General features: G+C 41.9%; 1 protein-coding gene across 1 annotated transcript in view; it reads left to right on the plus strand.

Annotated features, from left to right (window-relative positions):
• KLF7 (Kruppel like factor 7) overlaps positions 1-17,918 on the plus strand; it is a 65,774-nt gene extending 47,856 nt beyond the window's left edge. The window contains exons 3-4 of the mRNA XM_039700307.1: positions 3,088-3,211; positions 9,546-17,918. Coding sequence (XP_039556241.1) covers positions 3,088-3,211; positions 9,546-9,597 — 176 coding nt within the window. The 3' untranslated portion in view covers positions 9,598-17,918. The remainder of the gene's footprint in view (positions 1-3,087; positions 3,212-9,545) is intronic.
• Positions 17,919-23,554: the final 5,636 nt, after the last annotated feature.

The raw sequence follows: 23,554 nt of genomic DNA on the forward strand, positions 1-23,554 counted from the left end.
TTGGATTTTGCAGCTCATAATTAATTTCTTAAAAAAGGGAGATCCTGGCCCTGTAGAAGTGAGTAGGAGTTTTGCCATTGCCTTCAGCAGAAGATTTCATCATCTTTTTAGTTTCACTAATCCTCTGAACAAGAGAAGAGCAGCCTAACACATGGAAAGGATCCTTCCCATTTTTCCTCCCTGCTATTGCCAGTAGTGAGGTAGGAGGACCCTCCCCCCTTTTTCATTCCCATGCTTTCTACATATGTGCACCTTGGCAAGATACACTTCCATTTCGTCTTCATGTAGCCGTTAAAGGAGCAGTTTGTTTTTAGTCTTCACATCCAGAGACAGTCAGGTCTCTCTTCTCCTTCCCTCTTTTGTTTTTGAGTAGCTGCAGGAGGGCAGGAAATTGAACCTCTTTGAGGTCTCTGGGTCAAGGAGCCATCTGACATGGCTTTAAAGGTCACTGTGCTCCTTTGCTTTTACCTCATGCACTGGGAGCCTGGTATGGCAGCGTGCAGTCTGGAGCACTGAGAGGTACTGCCTGACATTTTGCTGAACAGGGCTTGGGTGACAAAGGAAAAACAAAACTCAGCTCAGGGCTGTGCAAGGCCAAAGCTGGAACATTTGGGAGAGGAGCCCCTGAAGCGTGTAACAGAGATATGTGTCATTCTGTGGGTTCACCAGTAATTGTGCTTGGCTTTTCTGTCTCTTGTAACCTATATATAGCACTATATATTTTCAAAGCTCTTGACAAATTTTAACAAGCCAAACTCCACTTCAGTCCTCGTAGCCTATACAGTTTCACAGAAAGCCCAGGATGCTTTTTTTTTCACCTTTCTGCTCTGTAGATGACTGTATCCTTCAGACTGGCTGTACCTGCCAGATTTGGCTGAGCAGCTGTCTCTGCATTTGCTTTGCAGAGTGTGTGGCAAATGTGCTGCAAGGCAATTTCCCTGCCTGGCTGTCTCCACTCTAAGGTAGGCACTAGAGAGCGTCAGAGAACCAAGGAACTGCATTATGATCAAGGGTTGTTTACTGACAGCTTTTTAAAATAATGCATGAACTGTTCAGCAAACTGGTGCTCCATCACAGGCGCAGGAGCAGGTCTGGGAATCCTTTTTGCTGAGGAGAGCAGATGCTGTTGGTCAGGTAGGGTGCAAAGGGCTGGGGGGACACTGCTGCAACTGCAGCTCCAGTGCATGGTGACAGTGTTTGAGGTACAGCTAAGCAGCCCAGAAACAAGACACCAGCACCTTGCTCACTAAGAAGATTCTAACTTCTTATTTTCCTGAAGAAATCCTGTCCAAAGAATAAAGGAACAAGAGGTGAGTCTGCAGAGATGACCAAGTAGGCACATTCTAAGTGGGGTAGTGTTATTGTTGGCTCAGTTCCTTGTCCTGTTGGGCATTTTCCCATGGGGAACTGTGATTCACAGCAGGGACATCCAGGATAACCTTTCTTCATTCGGGGATTGTGGGATAAATGGATATTTTGGTGTAGTCTTGCCAGCTGCTGCCCCTTCTTCACAATTTCATCCCAGTGGATCCTTTAGTTGAACTACTGAGCCAAATAAACTTCTCAAAGGCCAATAAAATGGCTCAACTTCAGTGAGGGTCTCAGCCTGTTCTGTTCTGTGTGGGGCAGATGACCACTGTGCAGGGCTGCCTGTGCAACAAGAGGTCTGCAGAAACTCACAGAGAACAGAATTTTCTCATGTGTTTTGCTGCAATTTTCTTTCCCTTTTCACTTTTCTTGCTCTTTTGCCTCTCCAGTTCATCATCATGATATACATAGGTCTCCTATATCCAGAGCTCACTCTTATACTTGCTGAATCAACACACTAAATATAGCAACCTGTGTCTCTGCACTGTCTGCTGTGGTCAAGTGATTGTTTCATGTGACTGGCCTAGAGGGGTCTTACAGATTGCAGCCTCACTGTGGCCTGTGGTGGGTTTTTTAAGATTACCTTCTTAGCAATATTAAGAACAAATAAATAAGTAATAATCCACTTAGAAGCTTGGTAGTGAAAGTGATTTCTTGTCTGAATTTTAGCTCAACTGACTGCATGGGGAAGACTGACATGGAGTTTCTATAGGAGGAGATGCACTGGAACATTTGTTGGGGGGGGAGATGTTACATTTGAATGCACACCAGTGCATGTGCACTGAAAAGGAAAAGGGAGCCATGACTTGGGATTCTTCATCAGAAGGTGTTAATGACTCCACAGATGTTACACCATGGCAGACTTTGATCTGCAGAGACAGATGTGCATTAGAAGATAGTTAGATATGAGCATAGAATCATAGAATATACTGAGTTGGAAGAGACCCACAAGAATCATTGAGTCCAACTCCTACTAGCAGACTAGAATCTCTCCTGTCTTACCACTACACCATTTCACCGCCTTCAATGGTATTGTTAATATTTTGGGGCAGAATGACACCTGATGAAGGTGTAGTACAAGAAGCCTGAAGGACCAGCTGATTCAAAGAACCAAAAATGTATCCTCTCACACTGGATGACCTGACACATAATTTCTTGGTCCCAGGGGTAGATTTTGTTGTCAGAAGCAAGTAAAAAAGGTGCAGTCCTTGGGGGCAGCAGGCATGAATGCTTGAGGGGAGTAGATGTGAGGCTGGCCACACAAAAGGTAAGTAGAACTGGGGTAAAGCATGTGATGTAGTAGTGGTGGTCACTCAGGAGTAGTGCACACCTGTACAGTGTTCAGGTGTTAGTACAGTCACTCAAGTTCTGCAGTAATACATCTGGCAAGGTTAGAGTGAGCTGAAAAGCTGTTTGAAAATCAAGCTTCAGCCACATAGCTGCTTAGACATTTGAGGACATTCTTAAGGCTTCTTCCAAGGCCAGTTGGCTGGTTTTCTTAGAAACAAGATGTAAGGTTATGTGAGAATTTTAGCTGTGGTAAAATCTGGACTGTACCTATGTCCAGTATAGAAGCCCCAAGTTATTTGCTGACCATGAATTGTGTGAAGGGCTAATGGACTCGAGTGGGTTAGAGGCAGGGTGGGAGGACACAGGCTTTCAGGTTGAGTGCTCAGTAATGCTGCTGCCACGCTGACTGTTCTCTCCTCCCCTCTGCAGGTGAGAAGCCTTACAAGTGCTCGTGGGAAGGGTGCGAGTGGCGTTTTGCACGGAGCGACGAGCTCACCAGGCATTACAGAAAGCACACGGGTGCAAAGCCCTTTAAATGCAACCATTGTGACAGGTAATGCAGCTCCTAACGTGGTGTTCAAGAAACCTGTGGACTTTTGTGACTGGCATGGAGCTGCCAGCTCCCAGAGACAAGAGACCTGGCTCCCAGCAGAGCGGCCCCTTCTGTCCCACTGCCTGGATCCCTGTACCATGGAGGGACCCTCTGCTTGGCTCCTGTCCTCTCTGCCTTAGTGGCCAGGCAGACTGGCAGATGGGGAATTCTTCCAAAGCAGTCTAATCCCACAGCACAGAACAAAATGTGGGAGCAGGTGTAGGCCTGACTGAACCCTGCTGGTGTCTGTTGTGGGCACAGGATTCAGTTCATAGGGCAGGTCTTGCTAATACTCTTAAAGCAGAGAAGACATCCAGAGGGCATTAGACCATTTCAGTGATGGACCTCTCCACAAAGCATCTCCCTAGCTTTCTGTCTCCTGATCCTGTAAGCCTGCTGTGCTCACAAAGCCAATGCTCCCTCTATGTTCTCTGCTTCAAGGACTACCCCAAGCACCACATTTTGGCAGGGTGGGCCTCACAAAAGCATTGGTGTATGGCAGGAGGAATGGGGAGTGCGTGGCTGTTGTGCCCCAAGTGGCCCAAATCTATAAGAAACCTCTAGGGAAAAAGCATTCAATTTCTGCATGATCGTTGTGTTCTCTTGGAACTGACTCTAGAGCTCCTAAAGAAAAGACAACAAAGGGCACCATTCTCAAGAGCCCAAGAGTGATTTAGACACATTTTATCGTTCAAGTTCATGGGGTTGTTTTGTGTAAGATCCGTGATCTCTGCACATTCTTGCTAATTAGTGAATCTTTTCCTACAGTTTTAAATCTCACTCTTGACATCTGTTTGAAGTGGGAAATGCTCTGCACCTTCATTCTGTGAGGGCCCAGCTTTGAAAGCCTGACAGGTGCACAGGGCCGGGGCTCTGAGGAGCCTGGCAGCAGCAGTGCTCTGGGGGTCGGAATTGAGGAATGAGGGGTGAGCTGAGCGCCAGCAGCTCCTGGGAGAGCCGCCCTTACAGCTCTCACCGCGGGTCGTTCCTACAGCCCTCGCTGCTTTAGCTGCTTCTGTAAATACTGAGCTTCTCTGAAAAATCTGCTCATCCTTGCTTGGCGCTGAATGGTTTTGAAAGCTGGGTTCTTTGAATTTAGAAAAAAAACAGAAGAACACCCTTCTCCACATCCCCAATCCCAATTGATAAGAAATCAGGGTGGAGCAAAGCAATTACCCCTGTAATGACTCTTGACAGCACTGACAGGATCGAACAATGAGCACTTCTCCCCCTCTCACCCCCCCAGTTGAAGATTGGCAGTGCCCTGGGTGAAACCTGGATCCACTATTGAGTAATCAAATAATGTGCTTGCATCTGAACATGTTATCCAGCTAATCCTATTTATATATATTTTTTAAAGAGGCTTAAGAAAATTACCCATCTTTTTAATGCAGCACTAAGGTTCTCAACTGTGATAAGGAAACGTTTTGTAATACAATAAAGCCTCTAGGAAGCCTGTGGGTACACCAGACCAGCAGAGAATATGCGTGGAGAAAGGATGTGTGGGACATAAACAAGGGACCCCATCCTTTTATGGGAAGGAAATTTGATCATTTTCACATCCTGCCTTTCCAAGAGCTTCATCTCCTTAAGTGCTCTTCTGCCCTTGTCTCCCCTCTTCCCGTCCCCCTTCCCCCACCGAGGGCTTCCTCTTGGATTATCTTTTGTTTTATCCCTGGATCATCTTTTGTTTGCTCAGAATGAGGGACAGGATAAGCCAAGGAGGGACCTCTGCAGTTCTGCTTTTGTTTAAGCACTTCTGTGAATGAGAACAATTATATCCTCTGTTTTAAATGTAAGGCATTGCCTTTCTCTTTTCTTTCCTCGAGTGGCCCCACAAACACACACACACATACATATATACACACAGCCCTAGGGTTTCTGTGTCAGGACAAACAATATTTTTAGCAGAGATCTAGAGAAATACAGCTGGTATTTTCAACTCCTTGGTCTCTTTCAGCCCTTTGTTAAGTGTTTCTTATTCTCCCTCCACATATTATCCCTTTCTACCTAGCTTTTCTCTTTGGCCACAAACTCAGTCAGTGCAGTCAAGAGATATATTCCTATAATCATCTAATAAGAGCATTTTCTGCTCTTCTGTTGAATCTGTAGATGAAGGAAAAATATTATTAATAAAATTCAGAGTGCTGAGGATTGTGCACTGTTAAACTCTATGTCCATACTGTCTGTGTGTGGTGATAGGAGGCAGATTTGTCCTTATTCCCCCAATTAATTGTTGCAAGCTTTTAGAGTGACCGTGCCTGTTCTTTTGTCCCACTCTGCCATACTACTGTTTTTCATTCTTTTCTCATCCTCAGGCCTCTTTGCTACCACCTATTGCAGAGGTCACCTCAAGCAAGCACTGAAACGAGCCTAAAACTGCCTTTAGCCATTTAGGCAGACTTTTAAAGATGTGCCTTCCTGAGCCAGGGTTCCAGCTGGAGAACAGTTTCTCTGTACTTGAACTGCTACTCTTTATTGCACTCCCCATTATCGACAGAAGCTGTGTCCACTCTCTCAAGCACGCTGCCTTGTTAGGTTTTAAGGAGCTGATTGGAGCTGTTTTAACAACACTGATGTAGCACAAATCCTATGCCTGTTGTTCAGAGCTGAAGGCTGTATCTTGGCAAACAGAGCATGGAAGGGGTGATTCAGATAGCAGAGGGGGATGTTGTTCACACATTCTGGCTGCAGTTCCCTTCCAAGACTGTTTTCAAATGTGCTTGTGTCTCTCACCCTCTGACCAATGTCAAAGGAGTATTACTGTCCTCTGTGTATAAGTAAATTTAATAACAAAAGGGATTCTCTTCTCCTGCTGTCCCAGCTCTATCCCAACACCATGCAGCCCACAGATCACATTAGTCAGTCATAGCTGTTCACACAGTCAGATCACATAGTTAGTCATAGCTGGCAAGCTACCACTGCTTTGAGTAACATCATATGTACTGCAAATGCTGTGTGGCTTTGTGGCAGCAGGAGAGAAAGGAGAATCGGCTAAAGTGGTGTGGAAAGCACCCCAGAAAGTCCTTAGTGCCTTCCAGATGCCAGGGTTATGTTGGTTGTTAGCATTCCCCAGGAATTTTGCTCATCAGAAATGCAGGCTAGAGTTGTTCCTCACACAGTGCAAGCCCTCAGCACTTCAAGGGGAAGAGTTTGACAGGGTAGTGGCACTTGCTGATTCTAGATAAATAGGTGTTTAGGAGACAGCAGCTTAGTGCCAGACTGTTGGGATGCATATTCCTCTCTGCATATGTGCACACGTGCTCATGGTTTCTTTGTTGATAGCAAGCTGAGAGTGCACTTAGCTGGAAGGGACACATCTCACAGTGGAAAATCCACAGCTGGTAGGAAAGATGGCTGAGCAATATATTCTCTCTCACTGTACTTAACCTTTCCTTTTTCTCCTTCAGAGGCTTCAGTGCCAAGCAGTATTGTGTTGCTAAGGAGATACAGCAAAAAGAAAAAAGAAGGAATCATGTCTGGGAGCAGGGAATTTGTGTATCACACATCCCTGTATGAGTTTTATAATTAGAGTGTCTTATTCTAGCATAAGCTGTTCTTTCTAGAAAGAGCTAGACTGAGGGGGGGATGATGGAGGAGGCTGTGATGGGCCCACGTGTGATGTGCAGAGCTGGTCTGGAACTGAAAGAGGTGTAGAGCCAGAGGTGCAAAGCAAAGTCTCGTGTCATGGGCAGGACTAGAGACCAGCAAGCCCCTGTTCCTTGATTTCTGAAGAGAGCAGGTTCCTTTGACAGCTTATCCTGTGGAACCTCTTCCACTGCTGCCTCTAGTCCCAGAAAGAAAATAAAAAGAGTTGTGTCCAGTAACCAATATGCTTTTTGACAGTGTGATTTAGCTGCAAAAATTTTGTACAGACTGTTTTACAGCTGAAGATAAATATCCACGTCCACCAGCCTTACCAAGAGATAGAACTAATGAAATTAGTCAGCGGGAGAATGTGAAGAATTAGTATTGTACCACTTTATTAGCTATAAACTAGCAAATATGGCACCATTTTATTACCTATAAAAATATTATGGGTGCTAATACGGTAGTTACTGATGTGAAGCGATGTACTGAATCTATAATTTTAACAGATCTGGCTATGGTGTGACTCAGCATACACTTTCCTGGGTTGCATCTGTAAAAGAGACTACTGGAGAGGAAAAGCTGTGCTTGGGTGGGGGTCTTATGGCTAGTCCTAAACTGAAGTGCCAGCTGGTACATATCTTTTTGGCAGCCACTCAAGCTGTTGTTTGTTTTGGCAGCCCTTGTAGCCAGAGCATGCTGCTTTTTCAGTTTAAGACTGATGAGAGAGATGGTCCAAGGATGTATTTTGTCACTCTAGGGCTAGAAAATTCTAGCTGTGCAGAGCCTGCTGTGTTGAAAGCCCAGTGTCCGCTGTCAGATTCGCGTGTGTCTTGCTGTGCCTCATGTAGGAGCATGGGGGAATGCCTCCTCCATCCTGTTTTGAAGTCTCATTTTTGCTATTCTGAAGGTATTAACTCCCCTGTAAGCCCTGCAAGTAGAGAAGAGATGACTTGAGCAGAGGTATGCTCATCGCTCATTCACAGAAGATGAGTAAATTACTTTTCTTGTGGAAGTTGTCTTGTTTTAAGGTTTCTTTGTCTTAAAAATGTACCTCTTGATCACTCATCTCTGTGTGTAGATGCTGACTGATCACATATGTAGTGGAATATCAGCAGGACAGAAAAGGTCCCCTAACTATTTAAAATACTTTCATTTTTATAGTTCTTCTCTTTCTCAGCCTTTCTCTGCTTAGGGTATTTATCCTTTGGGTATTTAGATTGACTGTTCTTTTTTTATCTATCAGTATTGGCTTTTTGGGGGAGTTGTTCAGTTTGTTCTTCTGCTTCTTCTTTCTGAAAACCACAAAACACTCAACTACTGCTTTTTAAAAAATACACTCGGTGCCCATATATGAGCTCTCTTGATTCTCACAAGAAGCCATTTGGATATTCTTCAGACCATTATTGGTGGCTGCTTTATACTCTAGTTCTATGGAGCACTGAAAAGACATGCCAGGTAAATCAGTTCTGTAAGTAGCTTTCCCTAGTGTTCTTGGAGCCTACAGAAACAGTTTACTCAAAAGCCAGAGGTATATGGAGGTTGGTGTGACATTTGTAGCAAATGTTTTTAGAATAAATAAGCCAGTGTCTTGTGGCTTAAAGTGGAAAGACGGTAAGCCAGAATTTGCAGAGAACTTGAAAACCTCCTGGTTTTAAATGCTCAACTGAAGTCTCTAGTAGAAGTTTAATTTCTGAGTGTGTCTGAGTCCTGTCACTGTGACAGGCTCCATTTTAGGGCTGTGGGGTAGGCAGCCAGAACCACTGCCTGCTTCTCCTGTGGTTTGCTTTCTGGTGCCATACGTATCTTAAATGACACTGTGATGGTGAGTATTATGGATTGGTGTTTTCAATCCCATATCTAATGGGTATGGAGTCTATCTCATCAGGATCCAGCTACATGTTCAGAATGACAAAATATTATGTTTTCTTATGAGATGGAAAAGTCTTTGTGGATAAAGAACAGAAGTTGAAAGCTCAAGTCCTGGCTTTCTTTTTTTTTTTTTCTCCTGGTTTTACCACACTTGTGTGATTTACAACTTCCTTGCCTTCTCTGTCTTACAATTGTCATTCTTACAAAACAGGCATAATATCTTCTGTCAACATTCTTCAGGGAGATAATATTCATCAGAATCCACATATTACCACCCAGATTCCCAGCTGAGAGGAAGGGAGAGATATGAAGCCTGATGGATTGTCAGCCTCCAAACTCTGAGCCAGATTTCTTTCCAGTTTGGAGTTAGAAATAAGAATTCAGCTTTCAAAACCAGCATAATTCTTTGGTGCTTTTTGCAAGGAGTGAGCACTTAAGAAAGCTGGTATTTTAAAAAATGGTGCTGCTGAATAAAACTTATTTGTTTTATTTATTTTTTTAATATGCAAACACATGCACACTAAATATTTGGTTTTATAGTACAGATGCGTAGATGAGCACTCTTCCCTGATATCTGACTCAGTGAACAAAGTGAGAGGGAGAGGAACAGGGAAAGGATAAAAGTCATCTCTTCAGCTGCTGAAGAGCCAGGGTAGTTGCCTGTCTGTGGTCACAGAGGTCGATCACACAGCCTTTGGTGGTGATCCATGGATACCTCAAGGAATGTCTCTAAACTGGGATATGTATTTTCTCCTCTACATAACAAGGAAGGAGCAGAAACCCTGTTTTCCAAAATGCTATACTTATTTCATTTCCTGCTTCCTTTATGTTGCAGGTGTTTTTCCAGGTCGGATCACCTCGCCCTCCACATGAAGAGACACATCTAAATATCAGTCAGCTTGGCATGGATGTCATCTGGGCTGAGTGTTGTGAGATGAAAGTGGAACTCAAGTTACAACGTGCTACCTTACAGGAGAAGAGAACTTGATCCCGTGCAGTCCTCTGTACAGGGACCACATGCTCACAGTGTCATGCTCCCAGTTACACTTCAATACCTACATCGGTTCTTTTATGCCTTGCCCCAGCTGGATGGGAGAAGATGCAGGCGAGGAAATGGTATAGAGGTGAAGTCAGTGAAAAAGAACAATTACTTACAGCACTTCATCCCTCTTGGATTCGTTTCCTGTTTTTGCCAGTGGAAATCAAAGGAGGCTTCCCTGCAGGTGGACGGCAGTAAGAGGGGCTTATCTAACTTGCTTCTCAGTGCAACTCCGTAGAAGAATATGTCGTCTTGAAGTTGCATATTTGTAGCACTAACTTTCTTTTTAAATAGATGGGGGGAAAACAAATGACCTAGAAAACCAAATCCCAGTTTGGTAGCCAAAATTAACCTCTTGGTTTTTTTGTTCTTTTTCTGAGAATTCCTAATTTTCAGTGCATCAGACTTCTCACAGACACTTTGACCTGTCTTGGTTTTGGTTCTTCTTCCCAGAACTGAGCTATTGAGATCCTTTTAAGTCAATACCAGTGGCCTTAATGGCAGTAGACTGTGGAGTGACACTTGTGACACAAACATCCTCGTTTTGGCCTGAGTTTATGTAGACTTCATGGAGGATTATATTTTTGTTGGTTGTTTTTTTTTGTTTTTTTTTTTTTGGCTATTGCACAACATATGCACTAGGGACTCTGGAAGCTGCTGCCACGATGGCTAAGTAGCCAAGGGATAAACCCCTGAGATACAGCACCTAATATCTCTGTAAGCCTCACCTTATTGCCATAGCTAGGACTTCTTGTTTATTTTTTGAACAAAAAACTTCAAAAGCTTGTTTGGAAGCTTAAACCTTTTTTCTCTTTTCTCCACAAACAAGTGATCTTCAGAACTCCTTGTCTTCACCTGGATATCAGTCTGGGACTGGCCACACAGGCATGACTACAGGATTCCTTCCACATCATGTGAGCAGATTAGCCACAACCCACGGTGATTTAGTGGTGAATTATGTTGCTTTTTCTTGCAGTTCTTCTATTAACCAATTTAAAACATTAGCCTTTTGTTTCTGTAAAGAGCACCTGCAGACGTTTTCATTTACACCTGTTTGTTGAGCATCTTACATACAAAAAAAAACCCCAAGCCAAAAATCCTACTCCAGTCTCTGAGTAGGAAATCAAGAACATCTTCCAAGTACAATGGCTTCATTCAGCATTGGCCCGTTAAAGAAAATATCAAAGTCCTGCTTTTCTGTTCATCAAGTTGATGCTGTAGCCCACTCCTATATGAAAAAATGTAACCATGTGAGCGGTGAAGGAAGGGATTGGATTTTACATACAGCAGTGAGGCATTTCCAAATGATTGGTCCAAAGTATTACTAACCTAGAGGTCCATTTTGGCCTACAGTGTGAATCATCAAGGAGAAGTGGAGGTCTCATGCTCACCCTTCCGTCATATTGATAAATTGATTTCTTTGGCTCAAAGTGGATTAAAGTCTTCATTACAAAAGGAAAAAAAACCCTAAAAAATGTGTTGCCATAACTTGTATTTGAACCTATTTGGCACTGGCCCTGACTCCAAAGACTGCATTTAGGACCATGAAAATGGCCTATGCAAGCAGGCAGGCGGTCATTAGGTTGTATATTTTGTATATTCTCGGACCATCCCTACAAGATGTGTCTAGAAACTAAACAAAATAGCACGTGGTCCACAAATGGTTGCTGCTCTTTTATAATGTATTAGCCAACTGCCCTTCTTTGACTGTTTTGACTCATTGACTGTTAAATATTTCCCTTAATTTATGTTTTGGGAAGTAAAATTGTACTCTAAGGGGAAAAAAGAGCAAACAAGAAACTCAATAGATGTTTTTAAGAGCCGTCATCGGGATCCTTGGCACTTGAATTCTCAGCATTTTGCAACCTTTGGTTCCAGTGAGAGATTGAATTTATTCAAAAGATGCTGGTTTTCCTCACAGTTTTCACAAAACACTGTGACTGTCAACTGAACACTTTGGGGACAGGGGGGAAATACGATGTCTGGCCCATATGGCATGAAATATGGACCAAAATCTAACCATCTTTTAGGGGCAATGATGTAATATTCATGATAAGAGCATGAGAGAGAGTGAAAGAAAGTCAGAAAGAAAGAGAGAGAGAAGAAAAATTGAATTTATTCCAAAGATTTAAACTAACTATACTCTATATGTGTATATATATATGCTTATATATATATATATGTATACATTTAAAAATTGCAGAGCACTGCTTGCTGACAATCTCGTATTTCTCTACTTCTGTATTTGCATACTTCTTATGGCCATTCCACCCAGCTGTTTCACTGGGACTGAGGGCCCTAGAATCCAATTTGTGTTGGAGCAAATAGAGCATCCTGCCAGATCACAGAATCACAGAGTGTCCTGAGTTGTAAGGGACCCACAAGGATCATCAAGTCCAACTTCTGGCCCTGCACAAGACATCCCAAGAATCCCACCATGTGCCTGAGAGTGTTGTCCAAATACTCCTTGAGCTCTGGCTGGCTTGGGGCTGTGACCACTTCCCTGGGGAGCCTTTTCTGGCATCTGACCACCTTCTGGGTGAAGAACTTTTTCCTAATATACAGCCTGAACCTCCCCTGACACAGCTCCATCCCATTCCCTTGGATCCTGTCACTGGTCACCAGAGAGCAGAGATTGGTGCTGCCCCTCTGCTGCTCCTCAGGAAGATGTCTAATGGGAATTGAAACCTCAGCTATGTGAAACTGTAGAGCATCCAGTGAGTGTATTAGATTTTAAAAAGTATAAGAGAATCCTAGAATTTCCTTACTGTAGTGTCCTAAAATTTATGCTCTCAAATTCTCCACTATGATATTCATTGGCTGTGAATCTGCATAAATATCCTCCTTTGCTCTCTGAACACACCTGCCTTTAGGCGTGCTATCAGTAGTATACAAATCTTAATTATTAAGTGATGGTTTAAATACCAGACTCTATTTAAATTGGAAAAAGTCAAGCAAGACTGTGTTTTAGTTCCAGTTGTCATTTACAGTCTTCTTGGCATCTTATTTAAATATACCAGAACAAGGGCCCCAGGGGAAAAAATGCTGAAATATATCTTTACGTTGTTCAAAAAGCAGGCCTACATCTAAATCCTGGATCCAAATAGCCTAAAAAACATAGAAAAAAGGGGGGTAAAACACAGATTTCAAATTTCTCAGGCTTTGTAGCAAGTCTTGAACTCTGAAGCCAAAATTTGAGCTTTGGAACCACCTCTTATGTTTGAAAAGGGTAATATTTTCGGCTATATGGTGTACCCAGTCAATCTCTTGACTTCAGTTTTTGGGTGCTCATATGCAAGTGTCATAGTCATTACTAAAATTTTCAACCGTAACTTTGGTATTTTATAGAAGGCTCCATTTTGGAAAGGCATAATTAGTGACACATTCCAGGATTGTTTTTTTTTTACAATGACAAGTTTTGTTCCATTGCGGATAATTTAAGCTGTACACTTCAAACTTGTGTAGTCTGTTATAGTTAGTTCCTTTTTGGGCCTGTGTCTCCTTGCTAAAGTTGTACAGTTGTTCTCTCTGTAAATTATGAGTAGAATCAGACTAAAGAGGAAGGGCTCTGTGTAAAGCAAACCCATAAATTTGGTGACAGTTGAGGACAGTTATCCAGCTGTAGAAAGGAGAAGCTTTACCTTGTTTCCTTCAATGTGAGATTTATGTCTATTTGCAAAAGAGAAGCCATTATAAGAAAATCAGATAGTGGTTTCCAAGGTTATGGAACTATAGGATGAAAACAGATTGAGCTGAAAGTCTCACAAAATAGTGTACACAGAGGAAGCAACTAAAATAAATGTGAGTTTTTGTGATTAGCTAAATAATATTTTGGATCAGAACAGTCAATTACAGAATCATGCATGTGGAAAGGGGCCTCCAGAGGCCATCTTTGCCAACTTCCAGCTAGAGCTGGTTGCTCATGAGTGTATCCAGCTGAGTTTTAAATATCCTCAAGAATGGAAATTCTACAATCTCTCTGTCCAAGCTGTTCCAACATTTAAACCACTTCAATGGTAAAAAAAAATTCCAAACATCTGTCTGTCAGGTAGGAATTTTTTAATGTTCAAATTTGTTTTCAGGCCTCTTCCGCTGTGCACCTCCAAGAAGAGTCTGGCTTCTTCTCTACAGTCTTGGTTAGGTATTTGGAGATAGCAATAAGATCTACACTTACCCTTCTCTTCCTAAGGCTGAATCATGTTTCTCAGCCTCTCTTCATCCATCATGCGTTCCAATACCTTCGTGGGGAATCTCTGCTAGACTTGCTCCCATATGTCAGTCATTTTTGTGATTGGGGAGACCAAGACAGAATATTCCAGGTCAAGATGTGCTTTGTATGTGACAGTGTTGATAAAATATATTTATTCTGGATTTTTCCATTATCTGAGACAAAGTCAAGATTCTATTTTAAAAACTAACTAATAAAAAATAATTTAGGAAGCACTGTTATAAATAGTTTTCTAATCAAATTTGCCAAATCTGCACATAAAAGTATGCTTATAAAAATATACTTCTGTACCACCAGCTTGAGGCCTGGCTAGCAAAATTTGGGTTTTTTCGATGTGATCATTGATGGTTCACTTTGAATTAAAAATTGTATTGTTTAATTTGTACTGTATCAAATATGAAGACTCATGATGCTGTATTTTAGTCACTTCTTACACTAAAACAGCACTTCAATGCATCTTTATTCTGTTTGGTTTTCCCCTTAGGAGATAAAGAGCAACATAAAATATCAGATATATTTTATAGAGATTGGTCTAAAAGTGGATGGCAGAATCCAGAGTATTTTTCATTATGTCTGAGTTGTTCTTTTTCAGTAGCTAGTACTCAATCTAGACAATTACATTATCTGGCTAAACTAGCAACTGAAGTGAAATTCTAGATTCTTTCAATGTCTTGGACGAGGCCCTGAGCAGTCTGATCTCACTAAACAAAGCATTGAATCTTGGATTAGGTGACCTCCAGAAGTACCTTCCAATATTAATTTTTCTGTGTTTCTATGATTCATTTCACAGCTCTTACTTATTAAATGTGTACTGGTTCTATTTCGTCATAGTCTTGTGTTGATGAAACAGACTGTAGGGCAGATCTGTAGGTTTTTTCTCAAATTCTGAGAGTTTTATTCTTCTTAAAATTTATAAGGTTTCTTCATGAGGGAGACCTAGAAAGGAAAAAATCTTAAAAGAACCCAGACCCTTAGCAAACCAGTTTGAAGCAACATCATACCTTGATATGTGTCACAGCTGCAAGGACTAGCCAGTTATTATGGAAACAAGTTTGCTAGACTGGAAGACCCATGTGATAGGTGAACATTTTTTTCATTCATTCTTATTTTCCTCAGACTTTTTGGAATTGCTTTTTTTCTTGGGGTAGCACATTTTCACTTAATGCATGGAAAGCACTGACCAAACACAAATGGAGAAGAAGAATCTGAATGCAAGAGGATCCCTCAGTCCTTGCTTTCAGAATTGTTTTAACTTCAGGCTTTAAAAAGTAACTAATCACTAGGGTGTATAGCTAAAATGGAGTAGATCAATATGATTGTTGCAGTGACTGATTGTATCTTAGTTGTGACCTTTTTGATGTCTACAGAATCAGGCTTTCTCCCTCATTTTTTTCTGACCCTAGACAATTTGGGGTTTGTATCTAATATAAAGGTTGCTCCTCCTATTTAATACACTTTCTTTGTCTGTATACAAAAGAGGTGGTAATTGGTACTTTTGGCAAAGCTGATGAAGTCCAACTTTTTTAAGTGTTTCCCATCCTCTTCTCTAAATGTATGTCAAAATCTTTAAATTTAAAAAAGAGGAAAATTTTGTAAATAATTTAATGTTACAAGGCCAGCAATCAGTGGATCAAGGGCTTTTACTCTTGATTTCATTCAGGACTTGGCACATTCTGTCATTCCATCCAGTAAGACTGTTTTTGAGCTTTCATATCCTGGGCGATGCTCTAACCCAGAACTTCTAAACTACTTGTTGCTGATTTCAGATAGAATTGCACTTGTAAAGATATCTACGTACCAAGAAAAAAAAACAAAAACAAAACACAATGCTTGACAATAACTATTTAACTTTGTCTTGAAAAAATAGAAGTATTTTTCTCCCAACATTGACAAGTCTTGCCTGTCTTTCAGTAGCATTTAAACTACACCTTCATGAATGATCTTTTTCAGATCATGCTTGGATATTTTTCTTCTTTTTATCACACTTGAGTCTCTTTTTATTAATAGTTTAGGGATGAATACTGCAGTCTTTCTCCTCCACAGCTCTGCACAGGCTTCAGTGGCAAGATTTAGCATTGTAACTACTGTAGGATCTGGCCTACCAGGTACTAAGATCTGTGTTGTAAAGCTGAGAATTTCCTTAGAGTTCTCCCTTAGAGGAAGAAGTCTTGAGAATACTTGTGCTATATAAGTTATATATATAATTATATAGTTGTATATATAAATTATATACATAAAAATGTCAGACTGGGGAGTAGACTGCCTTTATCACCTCAAGAATGAGTTTCCCTACCTGAAAACTTTCAAATGCAGGCGTCATTTTAGAAACAGGGTTTTATAGTTTTCCTTAATGCTTGTTGATGGCATTTTTGGTGTAATAATTGAAGTTGGAATCTGTGATTTTCAAAATGAAAGCTTTGATGACTTTTTTTTTTTTTTAAAGTGCTTTGGTCCTAACTTCTGTATACTGCCAGAAGACAGGTTCTCCACCCTGTCTCTGTGTGGGTGTGGATGTACATCAGTAAACTGTATATACCTACACAGAAACTGAGCTACTGACTTACAGTTTGTAGTAGCCAACTGTGCCTATTGCTTTCATTTAAGGAGGGCACTTGCTGTTGCCACTGCATTTTAGGAATCATGTCAGCTTCTGTGGGAAAGTTTTCAACAGTGCTGGGAAATACATGTTGCTGTGTACTGTGAATGAGTAGGCTGCAAATCTGGGGATTGGGAGGGAAGGTGGGAAGGGAGGGGGATGAGGGTTTCGCATGTACACACTAAAGGGAACTAGAATGGACAGAAACATGGGAATTTTAGCCTTTATTGTTGGGCTCTCGGGGAAATGAAAAGCTAACATGCAGTCCCTGGAAGGCCTGATGGCTGAAGGGCTGATCTTTATGTTTTGCAACATATGTTTTACCCATCACTCTGTATTTAAATCCCCAGACCTGTCAGATTCTTGAAGTAGATCAAAACACTGGTTTAAACACTACTTTGTTACCAAGGCCATGTCTCTACCAGGGAAGCTGTCCTACATTAAAATCTAGCTAAACCACTTTGTAGCTGCACCTGTTATGTGATTGCCTGGATCAAGTTTGCATTGGCATCCTATGCAGTTAAGCTGAAGTGTAAGAAATGCTTCAACTAATTAAGATACCTCTACAGGAAGGTTCTTGCACCAGTTTAAGTACCTGGTTTTGAAATCACTGCATATAAACCATAAGAGCTTTTCTCTTGGAAACAAGGCCTTAGTTTGGCATGTCTGCTCATCTAGTTAAAAAATAATAATGCAGGCTGAGATTTTTTTTTTTTTTTGCTTTTTGCTTTTCAAAGCGACCTGTTTTCCCTTTTGTTCTTTGAAACTTTTCTTGCTCTCTAGCACACATTAAATTTTTGTTTGGGGAATTTTTGTTTAACAACAAAAACAATGACAACAAAATGTATGAATGCTCCCTATGGAAAAAGAAAAAGCCAAAAAAAAACCGAACAAAAAAACAAACAACATTGCTTGAAGGACTTTCATTTTGCACTATAATTTTTCTTTTACCAGATGTGTCTGACAAGTGCATTTCGGAGATGCCCTCGGTCACGTTCTCTCAGGCCTACTCTGGTATTTCTAATATATCACAGAAGTACCCAATCTTGTAGCCCTCAGTTCTGCCTTTTTTTGACATTTTATTTTTTTTAAGCTTTTTATATATATATATATATATAAATATATTACTTTGTCAGTTTTTTTGCTGTACAAAAAGTCTTAAGATTTAAAAATATTATTTGTATTATATGATGGTGGTATGTTAATGTTACAAAATTATTAATGAAGAAAAAATTTATTTTTGTTACTGGTCTGTTTCATAATTCTTTTTTAAATTGGTATATTGTAAGATATCTATGCAAAAATGTTATGTGACGCATTTTTATTTAAGAATGTAATATGTGTAATAAACTGTAGAATGTGTTTGGCCCAACAATGTTTAGTGTGCCTCATACATTATTTCTTTATGAAAACTTGTGTGAAGAGTGAAATGGCTTTTGGAGTTAAGGCTATGGTTCTGTAAACAGTTATTGACATAAAAATACAACTTCTAAGTGTACTTTAGCTCATCAGAATAATATTTCTGGATTTAGGTAATTTATTTGTAACGTGTTTTGTAACAGTTCAAGTGTTGCTTTTATTCACGCTGTGCAACATGTTGCTTTTGGAAAAGATGCTCAGGAAGGAAGTTCTTCTTAAAAGCTGACCAAATTTGGCTTGTAATACTGCTTCTTTTGGAGTCAGTGATTTCTGTTATTTGATAGTTTACACTTGTTGAAGATTTCAGCCAGTATTATTTTTGTAAAAGACACACAGAACAGTTGTGTTTTATTTTCCATGCTTAGCTTTGCAACATGTGTCAGTCAGTGGTCAAAACAGGTCTAGACTTTGAGGCTCCTGAGAGCTTGTGCTGTGCTTTGGTCCGTGTGTCAGGCTGTCTCACAGGAGTGCAGCATTGTTCTTTCCCCGCCTCAGTCATTTAGTCTCCCTCGTTAATGTCTGCAAAATTGCAAGCACAATTGAATCCACCTGGATGCTCAAGTACTAAAAACGTATTTAGGCAGTAAAACCAGTTATTTTGAGCACAATTAGTTTGCAGTGTCATGACATAAAATGAAATTACTTTTTTGAGACAGGCCAGTATCCCTTTAGGTTTTTGCTGCTTGTGCTCACGCAGTGCAGCAGCCTCAGTGGGCATGGCAGCAGGACATTCTGTAGGGCCCATCTGATGCCAGCTGGCTGAGTTTCATTTCTGGGACAACATGCCTCACTTGCCCTGTCGGGGAACCTGCTAGGATTGTTTATGTCAGACAGACAGAGGGTAGGATTCCCCTTCTGACATCTGCATCTAGAAGTCAGGTGATCACTCTAGCCTGCCCATTTATACTCCCTCTGTTGCTAATGAAGAGAGACATATCCAGAGGTAGCTCACTCCAGGGGATGAGTTGAAGGCAGAAGGAACTGCGGTGTTGTTAAACATTTCTGGAAAACCATATGGTCGAGTTGGAAGACAGTGAAGAAGTGATGCCCATGGCTGCTTTGGTCACTCAGGTTGTACCAGGTGTTTAATGATGGATGTAATTTGGAGTGTTTGGGTGTATGTTAAGAAACAACTCTTGAGCACTGAGAAAGGGCTCAGCCCAGGTCCAAATTTTGGGCTTGTGTTACAAATGGTCAAAACTGGATCATGTTTTGTCTGCTTCAGTATGACAGTGGCATCTTGGGGTCACAGGGTTTGAGTGATTGAGACAGTTGTCATAGCTGAAAAAAACAGTCTCTTTGTTGTGGATCAGTTCGTAGTATGTAGGTATGAACTGAGTTATGTTTGACAGAATTATTTCTGCAAGTAGAATTTTCACATTATAGCTTTTTTTTTCCTTGTAAATACAAGGTCTAGGTTCCTTTACTTTCTCTCTTTATTGGAAACTTCTGGAAGCTTTTAGCATCTCACCTACCTTGATCTGTCTGACAGTTGCATATGTCTGTACATCTAGACAAAAATACTGCTAGTGTAATTTAGTCCTTTGCTCTCCACCTGTAAGAGGGGCATCCAAAGACCTTTTGAAGGGCAGCACAGCATGAAACCCAACTGGAGGGATGATTATCAATTCCAGGTAAGGATTTAACCTGGTTGTTTTCCAGGAAGTTTCAGAAAATACGATGCTTTGCTATCAAACACGTCCTCTTAGAAGCAAGTAGGTATTAATCTGCAGGAGTAGCTGTCAGACACTTCCCTGGGCTGGAGGCCAGGGAAAGGACAGAAAATGAATGAACTCCTCCTCTTTGGCATTTTTCAGTAGCACACAGTCACACAGCTTGGGCAACTCCTGCTGTTTGGTGCAGAGGTTTCTGAGGAAAAAAATTCATTTACTTCTAGGGTTGAACTGTATATGAGCCTTCTGTTGAGCTCACCTGATGCAAACTCTCCATTGTACAAATTTAGCATGACTTTTCAGAAACAGAGTCATAGAATAGGTTGGGCTGAAAGGGACCTTAAAGATCATCTGGTTCCAAACCCCCTGCCATGGGAAAGGATGTCACCCACTAGGTCAGGTTACTCAGAGCTCCATCCAGCCTGTCTTGAACACTGCCAAGGATGAGGCATACAGACCTCCCAGGGCAACCTGTTCCAGTGCTTCACCACCCTCTGAGTAAAGAATTTCTTCCTAATACCTAATCTAAGCCTGCTCAATATTAGTTTAAAACCATTCCTGGTTGACCCATCACTATCTGCCCATATGAAAAGTCCCACTGTGCTTTTTATGAGCTCTGTTAAGTTACTAAAAGACTGCAGTGAGGTCTCCTCCAAAACCTTTTCCATGCTGAACAGCCCCAGCTCTCTCAGATTTTTCTCCCCTCTTTTTTTTTTTTTTTTAAATTATGATTATTATTTTTGGCTTTGCTCACCTTTTTCTAATGAGTGTAAACAAGGAGAAACATTAAATGTGAATGAAAGTGAAGGTTTGCCATCAGAATCATGGTGCTTTTACTTTTTACTGCTTTTTACAAATATTTGTAATACTTCTGGGAATTATGATTTTTATTTTTGGCTTTACTCACCTTTTTCTAATGAGTGTAAACAAGGAGAAACATTAAATGTGAATGAAAGTGAAGGTTTGCCATCAGAATCATGGTGCTTTTACTTTTTACTGCTTTTTACAAATATTTGTAATACTTCTGGGTTTAATTGGTTTTTTAAAATGTCAGTTTTGATATGAAATAAACAGGTTTTCATTAACAGTTACTGACCACCTGGCTGGAAATCTTTCCAAAGGCCCAGTCACAAGCCATATCTGCTGACTGAAAGCTCAAGTGCCTCATCATGTGCCTCTGTGGTACTTAGAGCTATTGAAGGTTGTTGGAACAATTACTTCCAGGGGCCTTCTGTGTCCATGGCTTGTCTGTCCATGGTCTTCACTCTTCTGGAAGTCTCTTTTCTGAAATCATAACAGCCACATCCTCTTTTCACAGAGCCTTCCTCATATACCCCTGAGCATGGTTTCAAATTCATTATCTGCTTCTGTTCTGTCAGTTTAATGTTGGTTGATGAGAGGCAATAAAACTGAACAAGACAAAGATGCTGCAGCTAATTAGTCTTGAGGTTAAAATTCTTCAGGGTTTTGAACACTCTTCCAAACTCAGTCAAATTTAGCTTTACCTTCTGAATTTCTGCGGGTCTTTTTGGAGGTGCAGACTGAACAAAAGTACCTCAAACAGGTAGAACAAGAATTCAGGTTGAGATTCCCAAGTAACATAGAGTGTGGGAACTGGGAAGCAGAGTCCCACTCCAAGCAAATGTTTGCCTTCTGGTTTGAAGATCTCATCTAGTGTTTCTAATTTACTGAGGTAATCAGGAGGCTCTTCTCTCAGGATTCAGTCTAGCTGATGTCATGAAACCTAGGACTAGTACTAAGCACACAAGTAAAGAGAAGTGTAGTTGAGTGACAATACCATTTTAAAAGCATTTTGGAATACTCAGGAAGTATCTTTGAGAAATGGGAACTTTCCTGCCCTTCAACAAAAGCTTTTTACCCTTGCAAAATAAATACAAGTAGCTAAAATTCAGCAATTATAACCTTGGTATTTTCAGGTGAATATTTTGGTCCCAAAAATAAATGTTACTTTCCACCTCTTTCCCGTGACCCTGAAATAGTGTGGCTGGTTTATGGTGTGGAAGGAGCTGCTAGAAAGAAGATAATTTGGAATAGGAAGGAGGTCACAGCCCTCATGATCAAAGAACAGCACCTGATGCTCTGGGAAACAGTGAAAGCTGCCAGTGTGTAACCTAAATACAGTTCATGAGCTGTGGCACAGAACGGAAGGACTCAGCTACAGATCTTTGTCTCCATGTAAAGCCATGCAAGGAGCACCCAGGCATCCACTCAAACACCTTGCGATCCCAAGTAATGATAATTACTAAACCTTAACTGTTTCCATTCTGCTTTTATTTTGTGATGCTTATTTTGCAAGCATTTCCCCAAATCGTCTCAGCCCACTCCTCATTTCTCTCCTTTTCCATATTTTCACACTGCCAGAGCACGGTTTCCCTTCCCAGCGCTGTGGAGAGCAGGGCGCACAGCGGGGCCCTCAGGCGCCTCACAGCCGGGCGCTGCGCGGAGCCGGGCCCTCAGAATGGCGCCTTTCTCCCCTCAGGTGCCCCGGCACAGCCGGCCCGTCCCATCGGGCACCTTTGGGCATCGACTGCGGGAGCCAGCCCTGCTCAGGGCCTCGGCAGCTGGAAGTGGTGCCATCAGCAGCAGGAGCTCTGAGGTGGAAGGGAAGCACGGGATGACATGTCCTCCCGTCAGGTGGGGCCTTTCCCGGTACACGGAAGCCATGCTGCCCTCTCCCCACACAGTGGTTCTGTCACCCCTCTTCTGCCATCCCCTATGTCACTCTTTGGTGTCACCCATTGCAAAGCTGTCCAGGCTTTCTGTAGAGTCAGGAGGGGGTTTATTTTCACTAAAGATGCATAAAATGTAACAAAAAAATTATAAAATGCCGCCATGTTCTTTGTGGTGGGCATTGCTATTACCTCCTTGTCCGCTTTTCTGTCAGCATTCCTGATGCTTGGTGCCTGCTCTCCTGAGCCATAGTATGGATTGAATTCAGCCAGCTAGGCATCCACAAGTCACATTTTCATTAGTGAACTCAACACAGAGCCGTAGTCTGATTGTACTGTTAAAATGTTGGTATGGCCCTGTCAGACACCTCCCCACAGCCCTGCCTGGCGGGACCGAGGGCCAGTGGGTGCTCAAAGGCAGAGACATGGGCGCTGTTTTAGGAGATTGTGTGGGGAAAGATAGGAGATTTCAGTGGTGTGAGTTGTAAGCTGTGCTGAGCAGGCAGCCCCTGGAGGCTCCTGGTGTGTTGCCATGTCCATATGAGCACTGCCAACTCTGCCACACGATGCCATTTCTCTCAGGCTCTCCTGATGACCGCAGCTGTCTGTGAGGGGAGTGCCAGGAGATCACAGCAACTGTGTCACTGTGATCAGGTATTGACCAAAATTAACTGATCTGCAGTGTGAGAAGTAGCTGCCCTGCTTTCTGAATGCAGCCCCAACAGCTGGGCCACCTCAGCTTGGCGCCTCAGATGTCCAACAATGGCGCTTCCAGATGTCGGCTGTGCCAGGAGGAGCCGGGATGGCTGCCAGGCTGGGCAGGCCTCCTCCTTCCCCTGCTACTTTCTGCACTGGGTGTAACTGGCAGCAAGAGCTAGTCACATGCTCCAGAAGGAAGCTGACCTGCAGCAGGTGAAAGAAACATCCAGAGGCTGAGCAATTCTGTTCAGCCCCTGAGCAAAAGACCAGCCCCTGGGGAGGTGCTGCCTGACAAACTTAAGGAGGGCAGCTTTCTCTTTGGGGTTAGTGGAGTTATGTTATATAGGGATCAAGAGGAAAATGTGCCCCTAATTAATCAGAAATCACTGTCAGTGAGTCACTATGTCAAAAGGGTTTTGGCCAATTATCCTTCACTTTTCAGAAGTGCTCTACTTCCCATAGGGAAGGACTTTCTTGGAAGCTGCTTAAACAGACAAAAA

This window comes from Passer montanus, unplaced genomic scaffold, assembly GCF_014805655.1.
Source record: "Passer montanus isolate IOZ18808 unplaced genomic scaffold, ASM1480565v1 scaffold1, whole genome shotgun sequence".
NCBI classification, from domain to species: Eukaryota; Metazoa; Chordata; class Aves; order Passeriformes; family Passeridae; genus Passer; species Passer montanus.